The following is a 27661-nucleotide window of genomic DNA, read 5'->3' on the forward strand; positions in this document are numbered from 1 at the left end:
AAAATCAAGACATACCAAAAACGTACAGTTGGCTGCTCGACTTGACTGAGATGGATGCCTTTTTTAAACCACGATCCAAAGCCCGCGAGATGAAATCACGCGTGGTTTCACGAGATTTAACGTTGCTATCTTATTAACTTACTTCACCTGAACATGATATGAACAATTTAATACACCCTTTCTGCATATCATGTAGTTTTTACACTATATAGTTACATTTAACTTTAAAACATGAGGCAATTGTGTTAAATACATGCAAGATGCTTACATAAATCCAAGAGATGGCCAGTCCCTTTTTTTCAGTGTAGTACTAAAGGTCTGATGACCTCTGATTTCCTTTTTTCTGAATTCAGACAAAACTTGTTTCTAAAAGTCTTAGAAACATGGTTTCTAAGCAGGTACCTACTCTGAATGGCATTGCCTTGGCCTCTGTATATAATGACATTGTGAGGAATCTTGAAGTCATTTGTAACCAGGATATACCCTTCAGTGTGCTCGTTAACTGACTGTGATTGAATCCTTTCTGTCATCTGCACAATGCTGCTAAAATTAAAATGTTTTCTTCCATTTTTTCCTCTTAAATTAGAAACATCCTGTGTATGATGCTGAAAAATTAGTTTGATTTAAATAATTTTATGCTTTACTATGTAATCAGAAGCACACATGGATCAACTCACATGCAGCCTGTTTTTTCAGTTGATCCTGTTTTTTTCTCTTTACTTTTACTTTTCTTGCATTTTTTCTTAGTTTTGTACTTAGTATTTTAGAGAGTTTGTTTTAATATCTTTCTTTTCAAAAATGTGGATCGAGCTCGTTTTGGTTCTCCTTGTTACCGTGGAACTGTTACTTTCATTGAGGAATGGGACCGTGGCGCAGCAGCTACACACCGCACACTTTGTTTACTCCAGAGATCAGCTGATCACCCTGATGCCAGCCAGCAAACCAGCCAGAACCATGGATATACCGGCTGAAATCTGGAGAAAAATACACCATGGATGCAGAGGTGGAGGACAGAAGAAGAGAAGGAGGGAGACGGCGAGATAGCAGAGGCCTAAACAGAGAAAGAGGTACAAAACATGTCTGTCATCAGGATATGCCTGATCACAACACATCTGCAGAAGGTCTGGAGCAGCTGTTCAGGCCAACAGGGACAGTGCAGCCAGTGGTGAGCAGAAAGGAGGGCTTGCCGTTCTTGTTAATAACTAGTGGTATAACCCTGCTCACATAACAATGAAAGAGCAGATTTGTTGCCCGGACACTGAACGGTGCACTGTTGGGATTTACTCATGTAATCTTGTTGGCGGTTTATGCTCCTCCTTCTGCTAACCCCACAGCTGCATGTGACATTACCCACTCCGCCATAGCCCGGTTACAGACTAAGCACCCGAGTGCCTTTATTGCTATCTCAGGTGACTTCAACCATGTCACCTTGGACACTACACTGCCAACTGCGTGTGTGTGTGTGTGTGTGTGTGTGTGTGTGTGTGTGTGTGTGTGTGTGTGTGTGTGTGTGTGTACACTACCGGTCACACTCATGGCATTCTTTCTACAATGTACATTAAATATTCTTCAGAAAGTTCTTCCCATATCTCTTACATAAGTTCATATAAATGTGTGGCACTTGTAGGTTGCTTTGCTTTCACTGTTCTGTCCAGTTCACCCCAAACCAGCTCGATGGGTTTAAGTCTGGAGACTGTGCTGGCCACTTCATGTTTTCAAGCTCACCATCTCGTTCTTTTTTCCTGAGATAGTTCTGGCATAGCATGTACTTATGCTTTGGGTTGTTATCTTGCTGTAGAATGAACCCCTGACCAACTAGGCACATATCAGAGGGTATTGCAATGCTGTGGTAGCCATTTTGGTTCAGGGAGCCTCCCACTCTGTACAAGTCAGTGACCCTGGATCCAGCAAAACAGCCCCAGACTGTCACACTTCCTCCTCTATGTTTGAGTTGATGCCACACACTGTGGAACCATCCTCTCGCCTACTTAGCGGCATACAAAGATCCTGCGTGATGAACCAAAGATTTTAGATTTTGATTAATCAGTCTGTAATACCTTCTTCCAGACTTCAGTAGTCCAATGATGGTGTTTAATGGCCCAGGAAAGCCTTCTTGCCTTATTCTGACATCTTAGCAATGCCTTTATTGCTGCAACTCATCCTGTCAAATCTGCAGCTCAAAGTCTTGTCTTTGAAACTCAGACTTGCTTACTACCACCACTATTAAGCTGTGCTTGAAGCTGTTGTCCTGTGAGCTGCTTATCACACAGAAAGTTGTCCTCTGGTTCAGTGGTGGCTTTGGGTCTGCCAGACCTTTTCCTGTCAGTTTGCCCCAGTTTCTGTGTGCTTTTAAAAAAAAAAAAAATTATTTTTTATTTTTTTATTATAAATTTTATTTTCAGTCACAGCAGCATGTTAATAACAAAACATTGAACATACAGTAGTTTGCTGCTCAGTATTTACAATATCCCAAAAAATAACAGAAATGGAGAAGGAAAACAAACAAACCAAAGAAACCCCTGCAAAACAACAAAAAAACCCCAACAACAAACAAATATAAAAATAAAATGTATAAGGGACATTCAGTGTACAGTTAACTATGATAGTGATATAGAGATATGGCATCTGGTGATGACAAGGTGGTCATTTTAAATGTTTCCATGTACATCAGGAATGGCTGCCATGCCTTAAGAAATTTGGTGGTTGAACCTGCCAATGTATATCTCATCTTTTCTAAATGTAAAAACCTCATGAGCTCTGCAAGCCACTGTTCATGTGTGGGAGGAGCTTCCTGCTTCCATCTTAAAAGTATAAGGCGCCTTGCGATAAGTGAAGCAAAGGCAATAGAATTCGAATAGCATTTTGGCAAAGTGATGTCTTGAGGTATCATCCCAAAGATAGCCGTTAGAGCAGAAGGATCATATTTAACGTTATACATCTCTGACAGAGTGTTAAATATAGACAAATCAAATCAAATCACTTTTATTGTCACATCACATGTGCAGGTACATTGGTACAGTACATGTGAGTGAAATTCTTGTGTGCGAGCTTCACAAGCAACAGAGTTGTGCAAAATACAATAATGTAAACAAGCAAAATACAAGAATGGCTACATCTGAACTAATAAATATATGTACAATATATAATAGTATATGCATTTCTGGATGTGTATACTAAATGTTTTTCTACGTGTGTGTGTGTGTACACATATTTTACAAATTAAATAGAGTAAACAATAAATAAAATATATAAAAATATACAGAGTTGAGACATGTGCAAAACAGTGGTATTACTGTACAGTATGGAGTGCATAATGTTGAAGTTCCAGTAGTGAAGCTGAGGTGTCTATGACGTGTTCAGCAGTCTGATGGCCTGATGGAAAAAGCTGTCTCTCAGTCTGCTGGTTCAGGACCGGATGCTGCAGAACCTCCTTCCTGATGGAAGTAGTCTGAACAGTTTATGGCTGGGGTGACTGGAGTCCTTGATGATCCTCCCCGCTTTCCTCAGGCACCGCTTCCTGTAGATGTCTTGGAGGGAGGGAAGCTCACCTCCAATTATCCGTTCAGAGCACCGCACTACTCGCTGGAGAGCTTTGCAGTTGTAGGCGGTGCTGTTGCCGTACCAGGTGGTGATGCATCCAGTGAGGATGCTCTCAATGGCACAGTGATAGAAGGTCCTGAGGATGCGGGGGCTCATGCTGAATCTTTTCAGTCTCCTGAGAAAGAAGAGGCACTGCTGGGCCTTCTTCACTGTTTTGTTTGTGTGTACTGACCACGTAAGATCCTCAGCCAGATGTACACCAAGGAACTGGAAGCTGCTCACTCTCTCCACAGCAACGCCGCTGATGGTGATGGGGGTGTGTACTTCTCTGCACCTCCGGAAGTCCACTATCAACTCCTTTGTCTTTGCGACGTTGAGGGTGAGATGGTTGTCTTGACACCAGTGGGTCAGGGCGCTGACCTCCTCCCTGTAAGCCGTCTCATCACCGTTGGTGATAAGACCCACAACTGTAGTGTCGTCCGCAAACTTCACAATGATGTTGGAGTTGTTAGTGGCTGTGCAGTCGTAGGTGTAGAGTGAGTACAGGAGAGGGCTCAGTACACACCCCTGTGGAGCACCAGTGTTCAGTGTGATGGGGGATGAGGTGATGCTGCCCAGTCTGACCACTTGGCGTCTGTCAGACAGGAAGCTAAGGATCCAGCTGCAGAGGGAGCTGCTCAGTCCTAGATCCTGCAGTTTCCTGTCCAGCTTCGAGGGAACGATGGTATTGAATGCTGAGCTGTAATCTACAAACAGCATTCTCACATACGTGTCTCTCTTCTCCAGGTGTGAGAGGGCAGTGTGTAGTGTCAGGGCTATGGCATCATCAGTGGACCTGTTGTGGCGGTATGCGAACTGTAGAGGGTCCAGTGAGTCGGGTAGTGCAGAGCAGATGAAGTCCCTGGCCAGCTTCTCGAAGCATTTGCTTACGATGTGGGTCAGGGCTACAGGTCGCCAGTCGTTCAATGAGGAGATGGTGGAGGATTTGGGTACAGGGACGACGGTGGCCATTTTGAAGCAGGCTGGGACTACAGACAGAGAGAGGGAAAGGTTGAAGATGTGTGTGAACACTCCAGCCAGCTGAGCCGCGCATGACCTGAGGACGCGGCCGGGAATCCCGTCCGGACCAGTAGCTTTGCGTGCGTTCACCTTCCTGAAGCACTTCCGCACATCCTCCTCAGACACAGTGTGCGCACTGACGTCATCCGCGGTGCGCACACTGTCCGGTCTCATGGTGTTCGCTGTGTCGAATCTAGCGTAGAATACGTTTAGATCCTCACACAGAGAGGCCGTGGTCTGCAGTGTGCTGGTTTTCCCACCCAATAGTTATGAAGATTGGGGCATGTCCAAAAGGTATGAAGGCGCGAACCTGTTTCTGCTTTACATCTGTTACACAGAGGGTCAGCTCCTGGATAGAACTTGGCTAACGTTTCCTTGGAGATATGTAATCGGTGTAGGACCTTGAATTGAAGGAGCCCATGCCTGGCACATATCGAAGAAGAGTGTACCCTCTGGAGAAAAGATTGCCAGAGCTCATCTGTTATAGTCATCCCAAGGTCTCTCTCCCACTGTGCTTTAAGAATGGAGAAGAAGGAGATTGAAGATCTAATAATATAGCACAGATTTCTTTAATCGCCCCTCTCTTATGACCGTTTATATTAATAATTTTATCCAAAGAAGTTTCCTCAGGTAGTTCAGGAAGGAAATCCACTCTTTACAAAGTGGCGAATTTGTAGATAGCGGAAAAAATGTTGCCGAGGAACATTAAACTGCTTCAGGAGCTGCGTGAATGAGGCAAAAATCCCATCTACAAAAAGGTCTTTGATATTTCTAAGGCCATTACTTTCCCATATTTTAAAGGCAGAATCTGTCATGGCGCAGTGGCCCGTGGAAATGGGATGGACTCAAGTGCAGATTCAAACCCGGAGGCCAGAGGTGTGGTGTAACGAAAAGAGACTTTATTTACAATGCTCAGAGGCTAACAGAAATTGCAGACTAGAATTAAGGAACATAAACTAGATGTCTGAGGCGAGAGAAAATACTGTGACTATAACTAGATGGCAGGGATAACTGGGTGCAGGTACTGTGCAGGGGAAACTGTGGCTGGCCAGGGCACTGAAACAGAGGAGAGAGCAGTCAGGGGAATCCCACAGAGGGCTGCGAGTGAATCTGAGGATAATACACTGAGCTGTCTTACAAGCTTGCAGGTGGGGGTTGCGTGGAGGGGGGAGGCAGGAGAGGTCCAGGTGGGTGCTGCATGCAATGCAGGGAGGCAGGCAGGAGAGACTGGCAGTTCCAAAATGGGGAGAGATTACCGGCGGCTGCAAACTTGTATCCAGGAGAGCTTGGTAGGTGGGTTTCAGAGGCTGACGAGAAAACAGAGGAAATAAGGTTAATACACACGATGAGTCACCAAGGAACAGACGTGAGGCCGAGAACTGACTAAAGTTGGCAGATAATCTGGCGAAGACCAGTTGAGTGCGCCGGTCATAAATACTGCTGGTATGATTGCCATCAGGTGAGGAACAACAAAGACTCCACCCAGTGGGGAGGAGCCGATGCTGTGGAAAACCACCCAGACCACGACAGAATCCATCCTGGAGGGTGGGAACATAGGATTTGAGCAGATAGGTGCTTTAATTGACATTAAGTGTAACCCCAACCTTTTCCTACATTGCACCCAGATTCTGAGCGAGTCAGACAACAAAGGGTTACGTTTATACAGGGAGTGCAGAATTATTAGGCAAATGAGTATTTTGTCCACATCATCCTCTTCATGCATGTTGTCTTACTCCAAGCTGTATAGGCTCGAAAGCCTACTACCAATTAAGCATATTAGGTGATGTGTAATGAGAAGGGGTGTGGTCTAATGACATCAACACCCTATATCAGGTGTGCATAATTATTAGGCAACGTCCTTTCCTTTGGCAAAATGGGTCAAAAGAAGGACTTGACAGGCTCAGAAAAGTCAAAAATAGTGAGATATCTTGCAGAGGGATGCAGCAGTCTCAAAATTGCAAAGCTTCTGAAGCGTGATCATCGAACAATCAAGCGTTTCATTCAAAATAGTCAACAGGGTCGCAAGAAGCGTGTGGAAAAACCAAGGCGCCAAATAACTGCCCATGAAGTGAGAAAAGTCAAGCGTGCAGCTGCCAAGATGCCACTTGCCACCAGTTTGGCCATATTTCAGAGCTGCAACATCACTGGAGTGCCCAAAAGCACAAGGTGTGCAATACTCAGAGACATGGCCAAGGTAAGAAAGGCTGAAAGACGACCACCACTGAACAAGACACACAAGCTGAAACGTCAAGACTGGGCCAAGAAATATCTCAAGACTGGTTTTTCTAAGGTTTTATGGACTGATGAAATGAGAGTGAGTCTTGATGGGCCAGATGGATGGGCCCGTGGCTGGATTGGTAAAGGGCAGAGAGCTCCAGTCCGACTCAGACGCCAGCAAGGTGGAGGTGGAGTACTGGTTTGGACTGGTATCATCAAAGATGAGCTTGTGGGGCCTTTTTGGGTTGAGGATGGAGTCAAGCTCAACTCCCAGTCCTACTGCCAGTTTCTGGAAGACACCTTCTTCAAGCAGTGGTACAGGAAGAAGTCTGCATCCTTCAAGAAAAACATGATTTTCATGCAGGACAATGCTCCATCACACGCGTCCAAGTACTCCACAGCGTGGCTGGCAAGAAAGGGTATAAAAGAAGAAAAACTAATGACATGGCCACCTTGTTCACCTGATCTGAACCCCATTGAGAACCTGTGGTCCATCATCAAATGTGAGATTTACAAGGAGGGAAAACAGTACACCTCTCTGAACAGTGTCTGGGAGGCTGTGGTTGCTGCTGCACGCAATGTTGATGGTGAACAGATCAAAACACTGACAGAATCCATGGATGGCAGGCTTTTGAGTGTCCTTGCAAAGAAAGGTGGCTATATTGGTCGCTGATTTGTTTTTGTTTTGTTTTTGAATGTCAGAAATGTATATTTGTGAATGTGGAGATGTTATATTGGTTTCACTGGTAAAAATAAATAATTGAAATGGGTATATATTTGTTTTTTGTTAAGTTGCCTAATAATTATGCACAGTAATAGTCACCTGCACACACAGATATCCCCCTAAAATAGCTAAAACTAAAAACAAACTAAAAACTACTTCCAAAAACATTCAGCTTTGATATTAATGAGTTTTTTGGGTTCATTGAGAACATGGTTGTTGTTCAGTAATAAAATTATTCCTCAAAAATACAACTTGCCTAATAATTCTGCACTCCCTGTAGGTGTATAGTTCTAATGGGAGAGCTGAACTCAACAAAGCCGATAGGCAAATTTTGCCACAATTGGATGACTCAATTTGGAGCCAAGCTGGAGTCTCTGTAGTAAAATTACTCATCCAGTACAGCATATTTCGAATATTTGCTGCCCAATAATAAGACTGAAAGTTTGGCAAGGCTAATCCACCCATTGGCCTAGTCCTCTGCATGAAATCTTTACGAATTCGTGGACTTTTGCCATTTCAAATAAATGCAGAGATATGCTTATTCAGTGTTATAAAATACTTATTGGGTAAGTAGCATGGGATACATTGAAACAAATAAAGGAACTTGGGAAGTATGTTCATTTTGATAGAATTGATGCGGCCAGTTAATGACAGTGGTAAATTGTTCCACCTCTGAAGATCTGTCTCAGTATTCTTAAGCAGCGGGACAAAGTTTCTTTCATAAAGACCTTTGTATGAATGGGTAACCTTAACCCCCAGATAGGTCACATACCCTGATTTAACGTTAAATTGAAAATCTGCAAATGAAATCTTCCTGGCTATAGAGTTGACACAGAGAAGTGCACTTTTATGCAGGTTCAACTTGTAACCTGAAATATTACCAAAACATTCAAAAATGGCAAGAGCACGGAGAAGAGAGCATAAAGGCTCTGACATATACAGCAGGAGGTCGTCAGCATATAAGGATATTTTGTGTTCCTGGTCACCTCTGAAGATGCCCTTAATGCAACTGTCAGCTCGCAGTTTAATCGCCAATGGTTCAATTGATAATGCAAAAAGAAGAGGGGATAAGGGACAACCTTGTCTCGTACCACGGAGAAGTGGGAAATAAGAAGAGAACAACGAATTTGTTCTAACACGTGCCAAAGGTGAGGAGTAAAGTAACTGAATCCATGAAATGAAATTAGGGCCAAATCCAAATTTATGTAGAGTATAAAACAGATAATCCCACTCCACCCGGTCAAATGCCTTCTCAGCATCGAGTAATAAGGCAATTTCAGGGGTTGTAGTTGACTTGGTGTGTAATATGTTTAAAAACCTGCGCAGGTTGAAAAAACCATGCATACCCTTCACGAAACCTCTCTGATCTGGAGAAATTAACAATGGTAGTTATTGCTCTAGCCTGAGAGCAAGTAGTTTCTGAGTGCTTTTTGATGCTGAGGGAAACTGGAATCACTGACACAATTTCTCTGTAGGAAAGATCTATATTTTTAAGTGTTATAATGGTCTGTCTCTCTTCCATTGTTAATTGCCTTTTTCTCGCCATTTTTATAGCTACACACTACTTTCTGCAGCACAATGCTGTTCAGCTGAGGCTCACTGATGGGTATGGTACCACAGTGTGTTCCAGCACTGCTTTTATGCAGACAGAGTGGGTTGTAAGTAATCCCAAAAAGTTGGAACACCTGTAGGAATTAGTAGCACCAGCTTTCAAGGCTTGATCAACCTCTATTGGTGCAGAACAGATTTAAACTGTTAACCCATTTTGTGTTGCTGGGGGGTTTTTTTTGTTTTTTTTTTTGGTATAATTATGAAATACACAATATTTTTCAGTTTTGAGTAACCTTACCTTTTTTTTAACCTCTGGCAGTTCACCACTTACTTTTGTATCATTTTAAGCTATTCATTGGACTTGCCTGTAAAATATTGCCTGTAAGCCACCAATTGTAAGTTGGTTTCCAGGCAAACTAACATGCATAATTCAACCTTTTTAAATTAGATGTTAGTATTGTGAAATAAAAAAGATATGATGCTTTTATAAATGGTAAATGGACTCTTTCTTACATAGCACTTTTCTACTCTACGTGAACACTCAGGACGGTAATGTTGCTGGAAATGGTGTTGCGGTTCTTTTTTGTTTTTTTTGTTTGTTGAACCCTTATCGAAAGGGGAGCTACCAGTCCTTCTGTGGACGGGCTACTTTCTATTTTAAATTCCCTGAATTTAAAATACTCTCTAGACCCAGTCTAGACCCAGTCGGGGAGCTACCCAGAGCTCTAATCCCACACCTGTTCGCGCAATCTGAACCCTTATCGTAAGGGGAGCTACCAGTCCTTCTGTGGACGAGCTACTTTCTATTTTAAATTCCCTGAATTTAAAATACTCTCTAGACCCAGTCTAGACCCAGCTGGGGAGCTACCCAGAGCTCTAAACCCACTTAACAAACAAACAAACAAACAAACAAACAAACAAACAAACAAACAAACAAACAAACAAACAAACAAACAAACACAAACAAACAAACAAACAAAACAGTATATAAAATCAAAACAGATAAAATCAGAACAGTAGATAAAATCAGTAGTTAATGTAAGTTTTGAAATTTAAGCTTAACAAACAAACAAAACAGTATATAAAATCAAAACAGATAAAATCAGAAATAGATAAGATCAGTAGTTAAATGTAAGTTTTGAAATTTAAGCTTAAAGTGTGGATTTGGTGCTTTATTCAAATGCAGCTGAGAATAGGTGAGTCTTCAACCTGGATTTAAATAAACTGAGTGTTTCAGCTGATCTGAGGCTTTCTGGGAGTTTGTTCCAGATATAAGGAGCATAAAAGCTGAATGCAGCTTCTCCGTGTCTGGTTCTGACTCTGGGAACTGATAAAAGACCGGATCCAGATGACCTGAGGGATCTGGAAGGTTCATACTGGGTCAGGTTCATACTGAGAGGTAAAACTTGAGGGGGTAGGGACAAATAAGTAAATACTTCAGCCTACTCCTTTTCAAACAAATAATGGAATGATATTTTGTAATGATTGTGAAGGCACATGTTTGAAATGTTTGAAATAAAAATGAACTGAACTGAACACTCAAAGTGCTTTATACAACATGTCTCATTCACCCATTCGTACAAGCACTTTTCTCTCCACCTAAGAGCTAGCTAATATTCACACACATTTATTCTAAAGGGAGCATTCGCGAGCAACTCAGGGTTCATAGTCTTACCCGATGATATTTAGGCATGCAGAAATGTATGCCTAAATATCATCGAGCATCGAACCACCAACCTTCCAGTTAGCAGATCTTCGCTACCTCCTGAGCTACATCAGATGGAGAATAGTAGAGGCTGTTTTGCCTTTTTGGCAGTATGAAGACAACATAATATCTAAATAAGAACCTTTAGGAACCTAAAATGTATCTGTGTGCTGAGATTTGTTGCTCAGCTCCTGAGGTTTTGTGTATTATAGTCAAATATGACAAATTATGCACCAAGATAGATGTCTAATATGTTAAAAACAGCAACTCAATATAAAAAAACCACCTGACCTTCAAACTATTCATATAGTCTTGTTACAAAAAGGCAAGAGCTGCAAAACTCTACAGCCATTTTTATTTTCTGTCATCTTTCTCTGGGATGCAGATTGATTGTTTGAGCAAGATGAACAACTCAGATTACAGAACAGCTGGCAATAACTGTGGGGGCTTGGAGCCTCAGGCAGTCCCTCTATCATGCATCTTGCTCCCATCACAGTCTTCACATCTTCATTTGTGCAATGAGACCCTTGGCTTCTTCAGCATGAAAGCAAATTTTTACATGAGTGAACACACACGCCCCCCTCACAATGGCTCTGCTTTCTGTTCCCTCAGGATTAACTGGTGCTTGTTAAATAAGGTTGTGAGCAGTGCGGTGGGGGAGTTGTGATGAATTGAAAGATTTGGGGAACAACAGGGTTTACAAGTTGTGCTAACAAGTGCTGTTGTGCAAAGAAAGCTGCTTCTCATTACTGATTGAATTGAGTTGAGTGGAGCTGAAGAGTGGCACTGATGTTCTCTCACAATACATGACAACGTCCTGTTGTTATCCACCACCACCTCTGCAACTTCCACCTTCCCCGGGCTGTGAATAACACTGAATCGGATTTTAGTTAACTTTGCATGTCTTTGCTTTAAAAGAAAAAAGTTATTTAATTAATTTATGTAATTGTTTTAGTTTAAAAAAAATCTTTTTAAATGTGTTTAATTTGAACCCCTTATAAGTAACTACTGACATCTTTATTAATTTAAAAGTCTGTATTTGTAATGCTAAGTAGTTTTACTTATTTTATATTATATGAAATATTTATGTTTATATTATTCATGTTATATACTGAATTAAATTTTCTTTCCTTTTTTAAATTAAACATATGTTTTTCTACAAGAGAGCAGGTGGCACTATTGAACATCAGAGAATAAAAATATAATTTAGTTTCATTTCTCTTTTGTTTTCTTCCATCATTGTGTTCACTGGTGTCCTTTCCACAACTCTGCTGTAGAAAAACATTTTTCTGAGTAAAGTAAAGTAAATTTATTATTGTCACATTTATGCTTCTCAGGAGGTTAATGCTTGATGATTCAGTATCCGCAGTTCTGTCTTTGAGACTTTGTTGCTTTCTTGTCATGCTATTATTTTCAACTTTGGAGAGTCATGATGTGCCTTGAAGAGCTCAGCAGAGTTGTTGGTACTCAACATGCAGCAGTCATGGGCTAAACCACTGAAAGCTTTTATAAGAACAACTCATTAACAGACAACCTCCGTGCTTCTTCCCTCCTGTGCCCACAAGTGCCGTTTAGAGAGGGTTCTTTTCTCTTTCAGAGGCACAGAGAAAGCCCAGAAAGTCAAGGCTGCTTGCTCTGGGTCCTGATTGCATTTTTCCCTTTTTTTTTTTTTTTAACAAACTGCTATTCAGACCAAGGCAAGAACAGAATGAAGGCTTTAAAAGCATTAATGAAGCATTCACCAAACATTTTTTGTCAACTCTCCTGCTGACAGCCAGATGAATTGTGAGGAGCAGGACAAGTCTGAGCGTTTGATTGGTTAACTTTGAGGTTATCGTAGAAAAATTGGCTGACTGATCAGTTTGTTGTTTGTTTGTGAAACAAGCCAGAGTAAAAAAAGAAGCCAAGGAGAGAAAAAGCACCCTGACTCTTTTCTGTGGTGTTGAATTTTGCTTTTATTTCGGTTCTTGATGTTTCAGGCATTTAGCTGGTGTAGAGTTCTTAGTTATAAAAATCTTTTGCTTTTTAACCTCCTAGGACCTGGTGTCCACATATGTGGACATCACATTTTGGGTTATTTAGAACAAAATACTCAATTTTGGTCTACAAGGGCCTGATATCCACTTACGAGGGCATTATACTGCTACTGTTCTATTATTTAAACAAATATCCTCATATGTGGCTCTTAATTTTCTTAAAAACAAAAATAAGGTAAAAAAAAAAAAATCTGGTAATTCTTTGTTTTTACATTCATCGGGCCCCAACCAGCCCAAATATCAAAGAGAAATTAAACATGCATGTCGTGGAAGAGTTCGGGTCTTAGGAGGTTAAGAGAGTCTTGATGAAGAATGAAGACTAAGAATTATGTATAGTATATACAGCCCACAGTTTACACAGTACTGCCACTTTCAATTCTAAGGTTTTGAATTAAGGTCTATTATTATTTTATTATTAGTTTATATTGTTATTATTATCATTATTATTATTATTTGTAAACTACAACCTTGAAACACAACAACACATGAAATATTACACCATGGCATTATTTATTTCATGAAAGTATCATTAGAAAAACACTGAGCCAGTACGACTGTTTGGAAGTGTTGCCAGGAGAAAGCTTTTTTGCCTCTGCTCTGAGATCATTTATACCTGAGGTGACCTGGCACCCATCTCCATCTGGCATCCAGAAGTTGAGGCTGCAGGACAGTAGATGGATAGTTGTCTTTTTTAAATGGAAGACAACTTAGTCATGGTGATACTTATTGTGCTTACTTTATTTATTTTCAGCTTTATTTTTTTATCTTGAACATTTTACTGTCTTAATGTTGGTAAGATTTTGCAAAAGTATTCTTCCTGATCTCCTTTTTTTTTTTTTTTTTACCTGTGAAGCACTTTAGCACTTTAGTTTCATGCTGAGTTGAGTTAAGGAGACTTCTTTTAGTATTGTGCGGTTCACTTACTACTAGGGTTAGCAACCAAAAGTACCAATTTATATTTAAGAAAAGATGTTGATTTGCATTAAAATAAACCCTTTCACAATGCTAACCACATTGTAGAAGGGAAACAACAAGCTTAGCTTTCAAGCTTCAAGTTTAGTTTTATAATGTATAGTGTAGTAGTTTACATATTTGCTTAGCAAGTAATAGGTCCTTTAAGATTGTGTCAGGAAGGGCATTAGACATAAGACTCAAATGTCAAATCAAGCATGCAGAGCTACCCCCTGTGGCGAACTCTGAACGTAGCTTTTTACATGAAATCTAGACTCCACGATTCATTATCAGTTGGTCATGCTAAAAACGCCAGCTGCTTCCCACCGTCAAGCAGTAATTTGTCACCATTATGTAAACATGAGTCTGTCTCTTTTTCCCCCTCTCTCTCTCGTTCTCATCAGGCCTGATGGGATAGGCACAGTGACCATGGAGGAAAAAGTGCAGTTTGAGGCAATCAGAAGTCGTCTTATTGCTCTGCTGGAGAACCAGATCACACATTTTAGGTATGTAACACCTTCATATTGAAGACCAATAGAAGTATATTTGTTTCTGAAGACTTATTTTTTCAGCTAAAACTAGAAAGTGTCAAGACTTATGTGGTCATGAAATTTCTGTCATGGAAGTCATGGAATTTAAAATTGTAATCAAAACCTTCTGTGTGGATGAACTGTTCAATGTCATTTACATAGAAAATTCAGATTTCTGTCCTTCTGCCAAAAATCAGTGTTGATCTTTTATTTTAGACTTTGTCGACTTGTTTAAATATTAGTTTCATTATGGAAAGGGGAACCTGTGATATAGAGACAAGATTATGTTTCTCAGCTAGCTTAGGTGCCCATCGGTGTCTCCCAGAAGAGCTAGAGTCACTTAGTCAGACAGATTCTGTTTAAGTGAGTTCTTGATTTAGCTTGTCTAGCAGTATTCAGGGGGGGGTGTGGCCTGTGAAATTGAAGTCAGCTTTCCCAAAATAATGTGGTTCATCATTGTTAACTTACATTAAATCATTAATTAACTATGATTAATTAGCATTTTGTATTTATTCGGGTAATATTTGTCTAATGTTAAAATTAATTTGAAGATCTCAAATATGTAAGTTCGACAAATATACAACATAAAACAGAAAAGAAATCAGTAAGGGTGAAATACTTTTTCACAAGATTTTATATGACTCACCAGACATTGCATACATGATTCACATTTGAGAACAAATTAATTTTTCACATGTAACAATCACATTGAAACACTGATACTCCTTATTCATTAGTATATGAATGCAGGTTTGTCATTATTTTCCCTCATGGTTGTAGGTATGTCAGTGCAAGTCAAAAAGCTGACCCAGCGGCTTTTTGACTTGCACTGATATAAATTCGAAACAGTACCAATAAGAAACTGTAAATGATATACGCTGCACAGTCTCGTTGGAGGGAAGAGTCACGGATCCTGATAATGAACTTGAGACACAGAAGGAAAACAGGCAATCTAGTTGTTTGAAACCTGGCTTCAGAAGATGCTGGGCCTGGAAGCTAAACAAAGAACTGACAGGGCTCAGCCTTGGCCCCCTGATGAAAAACGACAACAATCTACTATCATCAAACTGCACAACGTAAGTGACAAAAGCAGAATGCAATCAGCGGGCAGGGAGAAAGGCGACCTGTCGTTTCAAGGAAGCAAGATTTACATTGCCAAGATTGTTTAACGCAGGTGAGGGGCCAGACGGCAATTTAACGGGGCGCGTGAGCACCCTATAAAGAGAGGAAATACAGTATCCGTATATATTTCAGTGTTCTGAGTGAAACTCAGTTGCAGTTGTTTGTGATAAGGAGATACGAACAGGCTATGCCGATTTTGTTTTTTTTTCTTTTTCTTTGGAGGTGCACTGCATTACAAAATGAGTAAGCAGTGTTGGACCATACTAACACATTAGTATTTTAAGAATTTTATTATTTTTGTTTTTCTCTTTGTCTCTCCCTTTTTTCTTTATGTTGCTTTTTTTTTTTATTCTCAAATAATTCTTGACTTACTGTGGTTTGCATTCATTGACACTGCCAATTGGCCAGGGTGTGGGAGTGTGTGGGGAACTAACATCATGAGTGGGATACCCCTGCTGGCGGTATATGGTTCTCTCTTTATGGTGGAGGGACGGATCTTGGCTTCACTTGCTCAAGAGGTCATAATTCCATTCTGTGTTTATTTGTTTCTGTTCTTGTGGGGTCTTGTGGGGCTGTTCAAAGCTGGAGTTTGTGGTTGTGGGTGGGTTATTAGGGACAGTCTTTTTTACACTGCATGTGTGCTATGCACCAGTTCTTGTGTGTGTGATTACTAATTTCATAATCACATGAAAAATAATACATATGAGTGATATTAAAATTCTATCACTTAATCTGAAGGGCATCAACCATGTCGTCAATATCCTGTCACTCCTTAAGAAAGAAATGGCAAATTTTAAGAAACTCATTTTTCAGATCTGAACCTTAGTAAATTGCAAAGGAGCTAGGCTGGCATCATATAACTCAAAAAGCATGGGAATTAGTTTTTTACATTGCTGCCCTCCTTAACACTTGACAAAACAATAACTATTAAGGAGGGCCTGTATGTACTTTTATGTTTCCCTCCAAGAAAATGTGTGAATCTCTTTACAACTTGTATGTCGCCCTCCATAACTTTAGAATAGACTTTTTTTCTCTCCTCAGAAATGTCTGACTGATGATATTCTTTTGTTTTTGTCCTCCTCTTGATTATCAGTTGTGGCTACTCTAACACTCCTTAGTGAATTAGGCTCTATAACTCGTTAAAAGGTCAACTTTAGTCAATCTCAGGCCACACTACTGGAAATGTGGGGGACAATGAACAATATTCCCTTCAGTCGGTCAGTATCTGGATTTACATATTTAGGAATTAAAATATCACCAAACATGTGGACCTGTGGAAGCTCAATTTTCTTCCAGTTTATTGCATGCAGTTAAAATAGACCTTGAATGATGGCATGAATTACCACTTTGTTTCGTATTTTATACTCTCTGCAGATGCATCCTCTGTACTTGCCGAAGAAGAAAATTCAGGATACAGAAAAGGCCGTCTCTAATTTTATACGGGATGGCAAAAAACCTAAACAGAGGCTTAGACTTTTACAATTACATACAGACACGGATGCCTAAAATTCTGTTGTACAACTGGGTTTGCCATGCCTGCTGTTTTTGGTCTTAGCTACATGCGTATTTTAAAAGGAATCATGTATTAATTCGTGGAGTTGTTCTCCACACTCCCCATGGAGTCTGGTCACTTGTGATGTCCGTAATAGAAGTCCAGTGGTAAAGCTCAATCCTATTTTATATGACAGCATTAATGGTGGGACAGGGGGATTCATGTACTTGGAGACCTGTTTGAAGATGAGCCAACAGTTGTAGGCAAAACTTCCAAAGGAACGCTTCTTTGGATATTTGTCTTGGAGCACCTTCTGTATTCTACTCCCTTCTCTTTCTCCTCATAAGTGGGTAAAGGATTTAGGCACAGAATATGTAAGGGATGACAGGCAGGTAGCTATAGTCCTGATCAAATCTACCTTCATATGCAACAGACTGAGAGAAACTCAGTGTTAGATTCTTCATTCTGTTGTTTTGCACAAGATAAACTGCTCTCGCTCTCCTCTGCACATTAAGTGCTGTTCATATTGTCACTGCTTCTGGGAGTATAAATTGATTTCTAGGTTCAGGTCATCTATTTCAGAGGAACTTGTTGAAATAATAATGCCTGTAATTGTTAAGTTGATGGCTGTTGCTAACTGGTTAACTTAAAAAGACATACATAAATTGGACTACACAGTAAGATTGTTTATTATTACTATTGTAATCATTTATATTCTTATTACAATGTGTGGTTTTCTTAATCTATGATTGTGGATTTGCCAACTATGTAGATGGACTGTCGTGGGAGGGTGGGGGTGTTAAAACTTAATAAAAAAAGCATTTAAAAATAAATTGACAAAAACAAAAAACAAAATGCCGAAAATTTGTAAAACAAAAATAAAAACATTATCTTCATTCTCATAAATGAAAGCAGTCAGGGTATTTTTAGCACCATCGGCAACATGCAACAGGTGCAAGACATGTATTGATGGCAGCTGATGAGACCTCCCTGAATCTGCGTGCTGCCATTCAGCAATGCCGCTGCTGTTTGAGCACATTGTGAGGATGGTGTGAAAGCGACAGCCCCAAGACCTTGAGCAACACTCATCTGAATGGACCTGTGCCATTAACTGTACTGAAACCCATCTCTTTAAACCCTTCATGTCTGAGAGGGCCCTCCATCTGGCTCCAGAGAACACAGGAGGGGCCGGGAAGAGGGGGTCGATCAGCAGGAGTCATTACTAACTCACCTAAACAAGAGGCTAATGCTGATAAACAATGGCCAAGACAAGGCAGGGATTATGCAAATGTCACCCAGAAAAGAGATGGATTTCCACAGTTTGGTTTGGATTAAGTCAGAGTTGTTAATGTCTTTTAACTTCCTTTCACTATAAAATTTGCCCCCGTACCTACATTGAATCACTGATAATCAGTCCTGCTCCTCCAGTTTCACATTTTTCAGGCAGACCACCGTTTATTTTATTTGAAAAATATCAGCTTTTTGTTAACAAACTGAAAATTAGTCTGACAGTCTGTAATTTTAGTGTAAGTTCTCAGTAGGCTTCAGTGTGGCTGTCTGAGTGAAACCTGAAAATCCCTGCAGTCTCTTACTTATATTGTCTGGTCCAGTACATAGTAATGCATAGTTACTATTTGTTGTTATTGGTTTTTTTTATTAAGTGCATGTGGGATTCATAGTTTTTGGAAAGCAAAACAGATTGCTTAGACAATATTTGGATGATGAAATGAAATAAAATCAGACATGAAAAAGAGCTTTTCATGTCTGAGACTGGAAACGATCTCTCACCTTTATTAGCACTGTCATATCTACTGTCTCAACCAGAAAAACAAAGGAAATTTTAACTTACATCATGCATCTGTAGTGCTTCAACATTGGAAGAGGTTGGAGTGGATGAATGGGTCAGAAAGATGATAACATGATGCTTGTACCCTCATGTTTTACATCACTTCACTAAAATTTCTCTTTGTGAAGGTTAATCAGAGAAACGCTGTTGAAACTCCCTTAGTAGATGTCATAACAGTAAATGTGCTGTACTAGTGCCATCAACAATTAAATATCTTTCACATCATCAATTTCTTTCCCTTGTGTCATTTAAATTTATATAAGGGTCGCTCTGTCTCAGCCCTGTCAGCCAAGTTTTAGAACATTCTGTTCATCCCTCCCCCATTTGTGTAAAAGCTCTGTGGTCGGGGCGCCGGTTTGGCTCAGTGGGTGAGCAGGCAGCCATATGCCGCATGGCCAGAAAGTAGCGGCTTGGGTTCAAGTCTGACCCGCAGCCCTTTGCAGCGTGTCTTCCCCTCTCCTTCCTCCACTTTCCTGTCTGTCTTTATTGTCTCTATTCATTAAAGTCAAATTCCAAAAAACTATTTAAAATAAAATAGACATTTATGGTCCAAAGAGGATTCAGTGAAATTTTAGCTTCAAATATCAAATACTTTTCAAGTCTCTTGAAAAATGGTCCATCCCAGATTGAAATCTGTGGATATGTTTGAACATGAATACCTCAAAAGCTATTACACTATTAAAAATAAAAGCACAACATTTTCATTGGTTTTTTAAAAATATGTTAAAAAATATTAAATATATAAAGATACAATTTCACAGTTATCATTACATATGCTTAGAAACTTTGAAGATTTACCATAAATAGTCTTGGTTTTTTTTATAAAATTTTTACTATAGCACTTAAAAATCCTCGTTTTCCCATACTGACTAAAATAGAATTGACTGACTAAAATTCTGCCGATTTTCTCTTTAATCAGATATCTCATATTCACTCATTTAAACATTATCACCACTTATGTCTCCTTTCTGTCAGAAGCTTGCTTGCCGATGCAGATAAAATACGTATTTATCAAAGACATTTCAGGCCTTTTGAGCATTTTGGTCTTTAGTGGAGATTGATTTTTCTTTTAAATGAACATCATGAACTTGTGACATAAAGTATGAATTGAATCTTTAAACAAAGTCCGATGTGATATTAGTTTAGTTTAGTGAGTTTCATAATTTCTTCTCTGTTAGCAGAGCAAAACATCTGCCTGTATTTCTTTTTGGTCTAATAAATGGCTGACCTGTGTGACTGCATGCCTTTGTTTATTAAGTACTGTTCACTTGTCAATTAACAACGAGAAACCTGCATGAACTGCCTCATCTGTACTCCGATGGAGCTGTAGGTGAGAAACGCTTCCTTCATCAGTGTAATTAGACAAGAGCAGGCAGCCATCTGTTGCCAACTGACCGTTTTCTGCCACTGAACGCATTTTCCTATTCTTCTTCTTCTCTTTTTTTTTTCTTTTTTTTTTCTATGAAGTTGTCCTTGAGATTGTTTCTAAGTGGCTGCCTACGTTTTGCATCTGCAGGTATTGCTTTCCCTTTGGACGACCAGATGGGGCCCTAAAGGCCACGCTCTCCCTTCAGGAACGGGTAATTGGCCTCTGATTAAATCATATTTTAACATACAGCACAGTGGTGTGAAAAAGTGTTTGCCCCGATTTTTTTGTATGTGTCATAATCCAGGTTTGTATTTCTTTTCTACTTAATAATAAACACCCCCCATTTTGTGTTTATTTGTGTTGTCTTTGTCTAATATTTACATTTTTTTAATCATCTGAAACATTTACTGTAACCGTGACAAACATACAAAAAAAGTTAGGAGATCAGGAAGGGCTTAAATATTTTTTGCACCACTGGACAAATGTCCTGCACAGTTTTTTCATGAAACATGTAACATACATGTATAGAAAAGGAAAGCGTGTTGCCTTTGTTTATCAGCTGTCTTAGAATCAGTTTAATCACGTATCTGTGCAATTTGGTTTCAAGTGATTATCAATGTCTTCAGACAAAGTACAGACCAGTTTTCAAGGGAATAAGACTTGAAGAAGACTTATGCTGCTAGAAAGGCAAGAAAGCTAACCCCAGTCTTACTTGAACAAATCTTTGTTCAAGTAAGTCAATTAATTAAGTGAATCTAATTCACTTAATGTACAGAATTCACCTGCTTGCTGCATACATGCTACTACTGCACATTCACCTAATGTATATATTATATATAATGTAAATGGATGGATACCTGGAAATTTAAATAAAGCTCAACATGACGGCACTCAGAAAGTATTCTGACTTTTATCCTGACTAAAATCAAGTTTTATCCAACTTATTTTCACGTCATATTTTTACTCTGGTGCTCAACACCCCACTTTATGTGGCTCTATGTCCAAGGAGGCTATCCTACTGTTTGACCACCGGTTTTATTCTGATTGGCTGCATCTGACACACAGAAGGTTTGACAAGCCATACAGTGGGGCTTCTCTTGAGCTCTAAGAAGACCTAAATGAGATATGTGTTTTTTCAGGTTTTGATGAAAGACATCACTACCCCTGTTCCTCCAGAGGATATGAAGAAACTGGTGCAGAGGTGTCTGGAACAAGCAGCTCAAATCAACTATAGTCAGTTGATTGAATATGCTAAAATCAAGGGTGAGAGTTTATAGCTTGATTTTTACCAAAAGATGTCACTTCAGGGTGGTGCTTGAAGGGAGAACAGAGGATCACAGTAAACGATAGATGATCATGAATAACGTAATGATAGATTTGTTAGTGATCAGTAGGGTTTGACCCAGAACCCAACATACTGTACACACAACAGAGGCTTCTCTGAAATGTTCTGTAGTCATGTTTGAGTGTAAAACTAATCTGCAATGGCTTCTGCTTCTTTGCTATGGAATTTTCCCACATAGTGGAACATCAGGTACCTCCAGAGAAAAGACTGGAGGACATGATGAGGCTGGGAGAGCTCTGCATCGAAGTCTTGCAACAGAATGAAGAACATCACTCTGAGGTATTTTATTCCTTTTTTTCTGTCTTTAATACATTAGGACTTCAGATGCAATTTAAAAGACTGCTAGACTTTTGACTTTTATTTCAAAGAAGGTCCTTTTTTTCCCACCTCAGAATGTGTTGAGTGACAAAAATATGCAAATTTAAAAGAAAAAAGATAAGCTCCAGGTGTCTTTTGACATCCTTCGCAGGACCCGCCTGGAATTCCAGAAATCTGTTAGGTTGTCTAAGGCAGGTTTCCTGTCGGCTGTCATTACAGATAACAGTCACAATCCACATTTTTTATTTAAAACCTTTAACTCATTGATTAATCCCTGTCCTGTAATGCCTAGACTGGCTTCCTTAGCTCTTTGTGAAGGATTTTTAAATCATTTTACAGGCAGAATCTTATCTCTAAGAGTCTCGCACCCCACTGTGATGAGTCAGGCCCCAGCTTTACGATGCTCCACTAACCTCAATCAGTTTGATCCACTTTCACTGCCCACTCTCAGGGGTATAATTGATCACCTGAAAAATGCAAACGCTGTTCATGACATTCTTCCATCTCGCATTATTAAAGAAGGGTTTAACATTATCGGGCCCTATATTTTATCACTAATGAACCTGTCATTGTTATTGGGCTATGTTCCGGCTGCCTTTAAACACGCTGTAGTGCAAACTATACTCAAAAGGAGCTTCCTCGATCAGAATGATCTCGCTAACTTTAGTCCTATTTCCAAACTCCCATTTCTGTCTAAAGTCCTAGAGAAGATTGTTCACTCCCAACTCCAAACTTATTTGGATGCAAATAATATTGGGGAATAATTTCAGTCGGGGTTTAAGCCACGCCATAGCATGGAAACTGCATTACTGAAAGTCTTTAATGACCTTCTCTCAATTGCTGACTCAGGGCACCCTGTGGTCTTAGTTTTGCTTGATTTGTCCTCTGCTTTTGATTTGGTGGATCATAATGTCCTTTTAATGAGGCTTAAGCATCTGGTGGGCATCACGGGCAGTGCCCTTAGCTGGTTTAAATCCTATCTACTCCTCCTCCACTGCCCCTGTCACCTCTGGTGTCCCCCAGGGGTCTGCGCTGGGTCCTTTGCTGTTCTCTTTATACTTGTTACCCTTGGGCCGAATCTTTGATAAATATAATATTTCCTTTCATTTTTACGCAGATAACATTCAAATCTATTTTGAACCAGCTGAGGATGTCGCGTCATCGTTGCAACACTTCTTTGATTGTATGAGTGAAGTTAAAAACTGGCTACTGAGCAATTCCCTCATTTTAAATGATAAGAAGACAGAAATTGTAATCTTTGATACTCCCATCCCTCGGGCTGAACTAACTGGTGTATTTGGGCCCTTTGCCAACTCCCTTTCTGACACTGTGAGGAACTTGGGTGTTGTCTTGGACAGTTCCTTCAAGCTGGACAAACATGTGTCCTCTGTAGTTAAATCTGGCTTCTATCAATTACGTCTAATCTCTTTTTTTTTTTCTTTTTTTTTGTGTCCCGTTTGGATCTTTAGCCATCAGAATTGTTGTCTTAAGGCCAAGAAAGATGCCAAGCGGATTTATTTTACCAAGTGGATCATCATGGCCTTGCCATATTGGTCCATTTGATTGACCTTTATTATAATTATGAATTTATTTTATTTTCAGTTGCTACAAATGGGACAGACATGACTGGGGGATAGGACAGGGAGAAAGAATGAAAGAAAGAGAGGGAGAGAAAGAAAACCAAAGGAGAGAAGAGACGGTGAGAAGGGGGAAAGAAAGAAAAACAAAAACAAACAAAAAAAACAAAACACCTGGGTCACCTGTATGGAGAAAAAAAAAAGAAGAGAAAGCAAACAACAAAGAGCAACATAATAGAAAAAACAGCACCATCACAATAAACTAGCTAGCAGTAGATATCAGTAGATACTAAATAATAAACGATATTGTGCAGCACGCAAGATAGACAGCGCACAATGTGCTTTGAGGCAGCAGCCAAGAAAGCTGTAGTCCGCGTCTGTGAATACCCGTGTGTACACCTGTGTGCATACCTGTGTGGATCAGCATGCTTGCATTCCAAAGGTTTCTTCATGTAACGATCTGCTAGGGAGTGTGGGGGGGCCACAGCCCCGTCCTCCAGGGTATGAAGCAGGTATGGAGGAGATCAAAACTCCAGACATCCAGAGGCCCCCAGAACACAAGAGACCAAGGAAGACCAACAGAGGGGCAGCCGCGCCACTGTCCCAGTAAGAGCTGAGGAGAGTCCCAGATGAGGGCCCACTCAGCAGCCGCGGAGCAGAAGCCAGGGGGAGTTGCAGTGACGCGCCCGGCAGCCAGCTGTGCCTGAGTGACCGAGGCCCAGGCCGAGAGGCCGGGGGCACCCCACCTCCGAAGTGGCCTGAGCGAGCCCCAGGCTCCAGGCCCCGATAAGCGGCCGCCAAGGAGTGAGCCGGTGTGTACCTGGACGCCCACCCCAGACACAAAGAACCACCAACGCACCGACACCTGAGGGAGTCCGCCACTGGCAGGGGAAGTGGTGGTGGGTGGAGATAGGCCTCCAAACCTTGGAGGGCCTGAGATGTCCCCAGAGAGGTGGCGTCTGATACCCAACCTGACATATAGACACAGACATACAGGCACACACAGATACAAACATCCATTCCCACCCTCATGCTCTCATATGCACTTACTCAACACTCAACCAACGTGGAGACAGACATAAAGAGACGCTGTACACACGATCACACTCCCCAAGCATACTCTACGAACTGGGTCTAGGTACCCTTGCCCCTGGAGGGGGGAACTGCACCCAGACCCAGGTGGTGTTACCCTTTTCCCTGCGGTGGGGAGAGGCAGACCGCCCCGACTCCGCAGCAGCAGGAAGGCCCCACACTCCAGACCGCAGTCGGACAGCCAACTCCTCCTAGCCCCCCGCTCCAGCAGGCCGCAGAGAATGGGGGTGAGAGAAGACTCCAAACCTCCCTCTACCCGCTCATTGTAGTGTTGATGCATGTGTGTTCTAAGGTGCATTTAAAACCCAGGAGGGCATGGAGCTACCTGCCAAGGAGCAGCAGGTAAGCGCATAGTCCCTCCTGCTAGCCCTCAATGTCTACGTGTATTTAAAATTGAGAGGTGGGCAACGACGCCAGGGGTGAGGTGTACACCCTGATGGTAATTTGGACTCCGTGTATCGTGCCCACCCCCAAGATCCTATATGTATGTGTAATGAGAGTGTGAGTAATGTGAATGTCTAAGTTGTGGGATAAAATTGAGGCAGAGGCAGCCAGAAGGGGACAGAGGGGGGGGGGGGGGTAGCCTCGTCTGCACCCTGGTGACATACCCCTACTCCAAGGCCCTGCATGTGTGGGTGGTTGTGGTGGAGCGGGAAGAGGGAGGCAGCTGGAGATGGGGAGGGAAGGAAGGGAGGGGCAGGTGACCCCTCTCCCTGGGGCCAGCTCCCCCGCTGACCCCAGTAGGCACTCCCATACTCCGCGACCCGCCAGGGAAAGGGGGCCCAGGCCCATCCAGACCGGGGCCCAGCACAGCAGCGCCCCACAGAGCCCGGGACAGTCCACCCAACCCCACCACAGAGAAAACTGCACCCACCCCACCATCCACTCATCTTCCAGACTACATGAGACAATAGACGCCCAGGCTGAGATCTTCCTCCACCTCTCCTGTATCTCCCCCTCCTGCAGAGAGTTCCTGAGGAGAGGAAAGCTCCTGCAAGGTGTGACAATCTCCCCCACCAGTTGAAGGGCCCCCCAGGTGGCTCGACGCACCGGCGGCACCCTGCGCCAGGGATGGGCCCCCATGCACTCACCCGCCCACAACCTCGGCAACACACAAACCAGGACCCAAGGCCCCGAGGCCCGGCCAGGGCCCCAGCCCAGAGACGGAGCACCCCCAGAACCTCACGCCCATCCCGGACCCACCCAGGGGCAGCCAGGTTGCCAGGTCAGTAACCCACGTCCGTCAGCACAGACCCTCCCCTAGCCCCGCTGCACGCAGCCACGAGGAAACAGTCACCCGAGAGCCAAAAGAGCCCCCAACCGGACATGACCGCTACCCCGGGTTGAGCCCCCCAAGGAAGATGCCTCCGGGGAACCCCCCGACGCCCTAAGCCTGTCCCTACCCCCACACCAATCACAACAGTGAAGGCGGGACCAAACTATGATCCCCCACCCCCACTAGGTGATGGAGCTGATCAAAGGAGCCCAGAGCAATTGATCTGATGTGGTGGCAGAGGCTGTATCAAGACTAATGTAATCTAATAGATAATTTCTATATTGGTTAGAATTAAGATTATTTTTATTTTTCCAGTTCATGAGGACAGTTTTCTTGGCTATGCATAGGGCAGTGAAAACCATATGGGCGATATTCTTTTCTGAAGTGACATTATCTAAGCTGCCCAACAAACACACTAAGGGGGAAGTTGGAATGTTACATTTCAGACACTTCGATAAGTCTTCACATATCTCGCGCCAAAACATCTGCACTGGTGGACAGAACCAAAGAGCGTGGATATAATTGTCTGGTGTATTGCCTTGACAGTGTGAGCAGTTGTTGGAAGATGTAAAGCCCATCTTGAACATCCGATGACCTGTATAGTGCACTCTATGTAGTATTTTGTATTGTATTACGTGTAATCTCTAAGGCCAAGCCCTACATACCACGTAAGGACCTGGAGAAACGTATCCATGCCTTTGTTACATCAATATTAGATTACTGTAATTCCCTTTATACTGGTCTCCATTCTGCCCTTATTCACAAACTGCAGCTTGTTCAAAACGCTGCTGCGCGTCTCTTAACCGGAACTGGTAGGTTTGAGTCTATTACTCCAGTTCTCTCCGACCTGCACTGGCTCCCCATTAAACATCGCATTGATTTTAAAATCTTATTGCTCACTTTTAAAATCATAAGTAACACCGCGCCCAGCTATCTTAAGGATCTCCTCAGCTTCTATACCCCTAGGAGAGCGCTTAGATCAGCAGGCCAAATGCTCCTGGTGCGACCTAGATCCCGCCTCAAGACCAGAGGTGACCGCGCATTCACCGCTGTCGCACCCTACCTCTCGAATAATCTTCCTCAAGCTATCCGCGCGTCTGATTCAATTCAATCTTTTAAATCTCGATTAAAAACGTATTTATTTAGCCTTGCCTTCAGCCTTCAGCCTTTCGGCTCGTGCCTACTATTGTTACGGCCGAGACTATGCCTGGTATCATTGATTAGTTATGTCTCCCACCTGTTAGTATATTCTATTTGTACTTATATTATTTTATTTATTTTATTATTGCTCTTATTTGGTTTCTGTGAAGCACTTTGGCATACACCTTGTTTTTAAATGTGCTATATAAATAAAATTGTATTGTAAATTTCTTAATTCAATTCAATTTTTTTATACAGCTCCAAATTGAAACAACAGTCACCTAAGGGGCTCTACATTGTAAGGTAGACCCTACAATAATACATACAGAGAAAAACCCAGCATCATATGACCTATGAGCAAGCACTTTGGCAACAGTGTGAAGGAAGGTTTTACCTGGATGAAGCCTTCAGCAGAACCAGGCGGTCATCTGCTTTGACTGGTTTGGGTGAGAGAGGGAAGACAGGATCTAAGACATGCTGTCGAAGAGAGTCAGAGATTAATAACAAGTACGATTCAATGCAGAAAAGTATATAAACACGCAGTGAGTGAGAAAGGTGACTGAAGAAGAAGCACTCAGTGCATCACGGGAATCCCCCAGCAGTCTACATCTATTGCAGCATAACTGAGGGAGGATTCAGGGTCACCTGACCCAGCCCTAACTATATGCTTTAGCAAAAAAGGAACGTTTTAAGCTTAAGGAATTTAGAAATGGATAATTCCAAAAATCTAAACTAAAGTCTGAATCATTGAGTAAATAAATAAAATAATTG

The 27661-nt window shown here is 41.6% G+C and overlaps 1 protein-coding gene across 4 annotated transcripts in view; it reads left to right on the forward strand.

The window, feature by feature from the left end:
• cadps2 (Ca++-dependent secretion activator 2) overlaps positions 1-27661 on the forward strand; it is a 191182-nt gene that overhangs the window by 103522 nt on the left and 59999 nt on the right. For all 4 annotated transcript variants that reach the window (XM_026174892.2, XM_026174893.2, XM_026174894.2 and 1 more), the window contains exons 14-17: positions 14188-14289; positions 20290-20353; positions 21282-21405; positions 21666-21766. In XM_026174892.2, the coding sequence (XP_026030677.2) occupies positions 14188-14289; positions 20290-20353; positions 21282-21405; positions 21666-21766 (391 nt within the window). The remainder of the gene's footprint in view (positions 1-14187; positions 14290-20289; positions 20354-21281; positions 21406-21665; positions 21767-27661) is intronic.

The sequence above is a fragment of the Astatotilapia calliptera genome, chromosome 7 (assembly GCF_964374335.1).
Source record: "Astatotilapia calliptera chromosome 7, fAstCal68.1, whole genome shotgun sequence".
In the NCBI taxonomy this organism is placed as follows: domain Eukaryota; kingdom Metazoa; phylum Chordata; class Actinopteri; order Cichliformes; family Cichlidae; genus Astatotilapia; species Astatotilapia calliptera.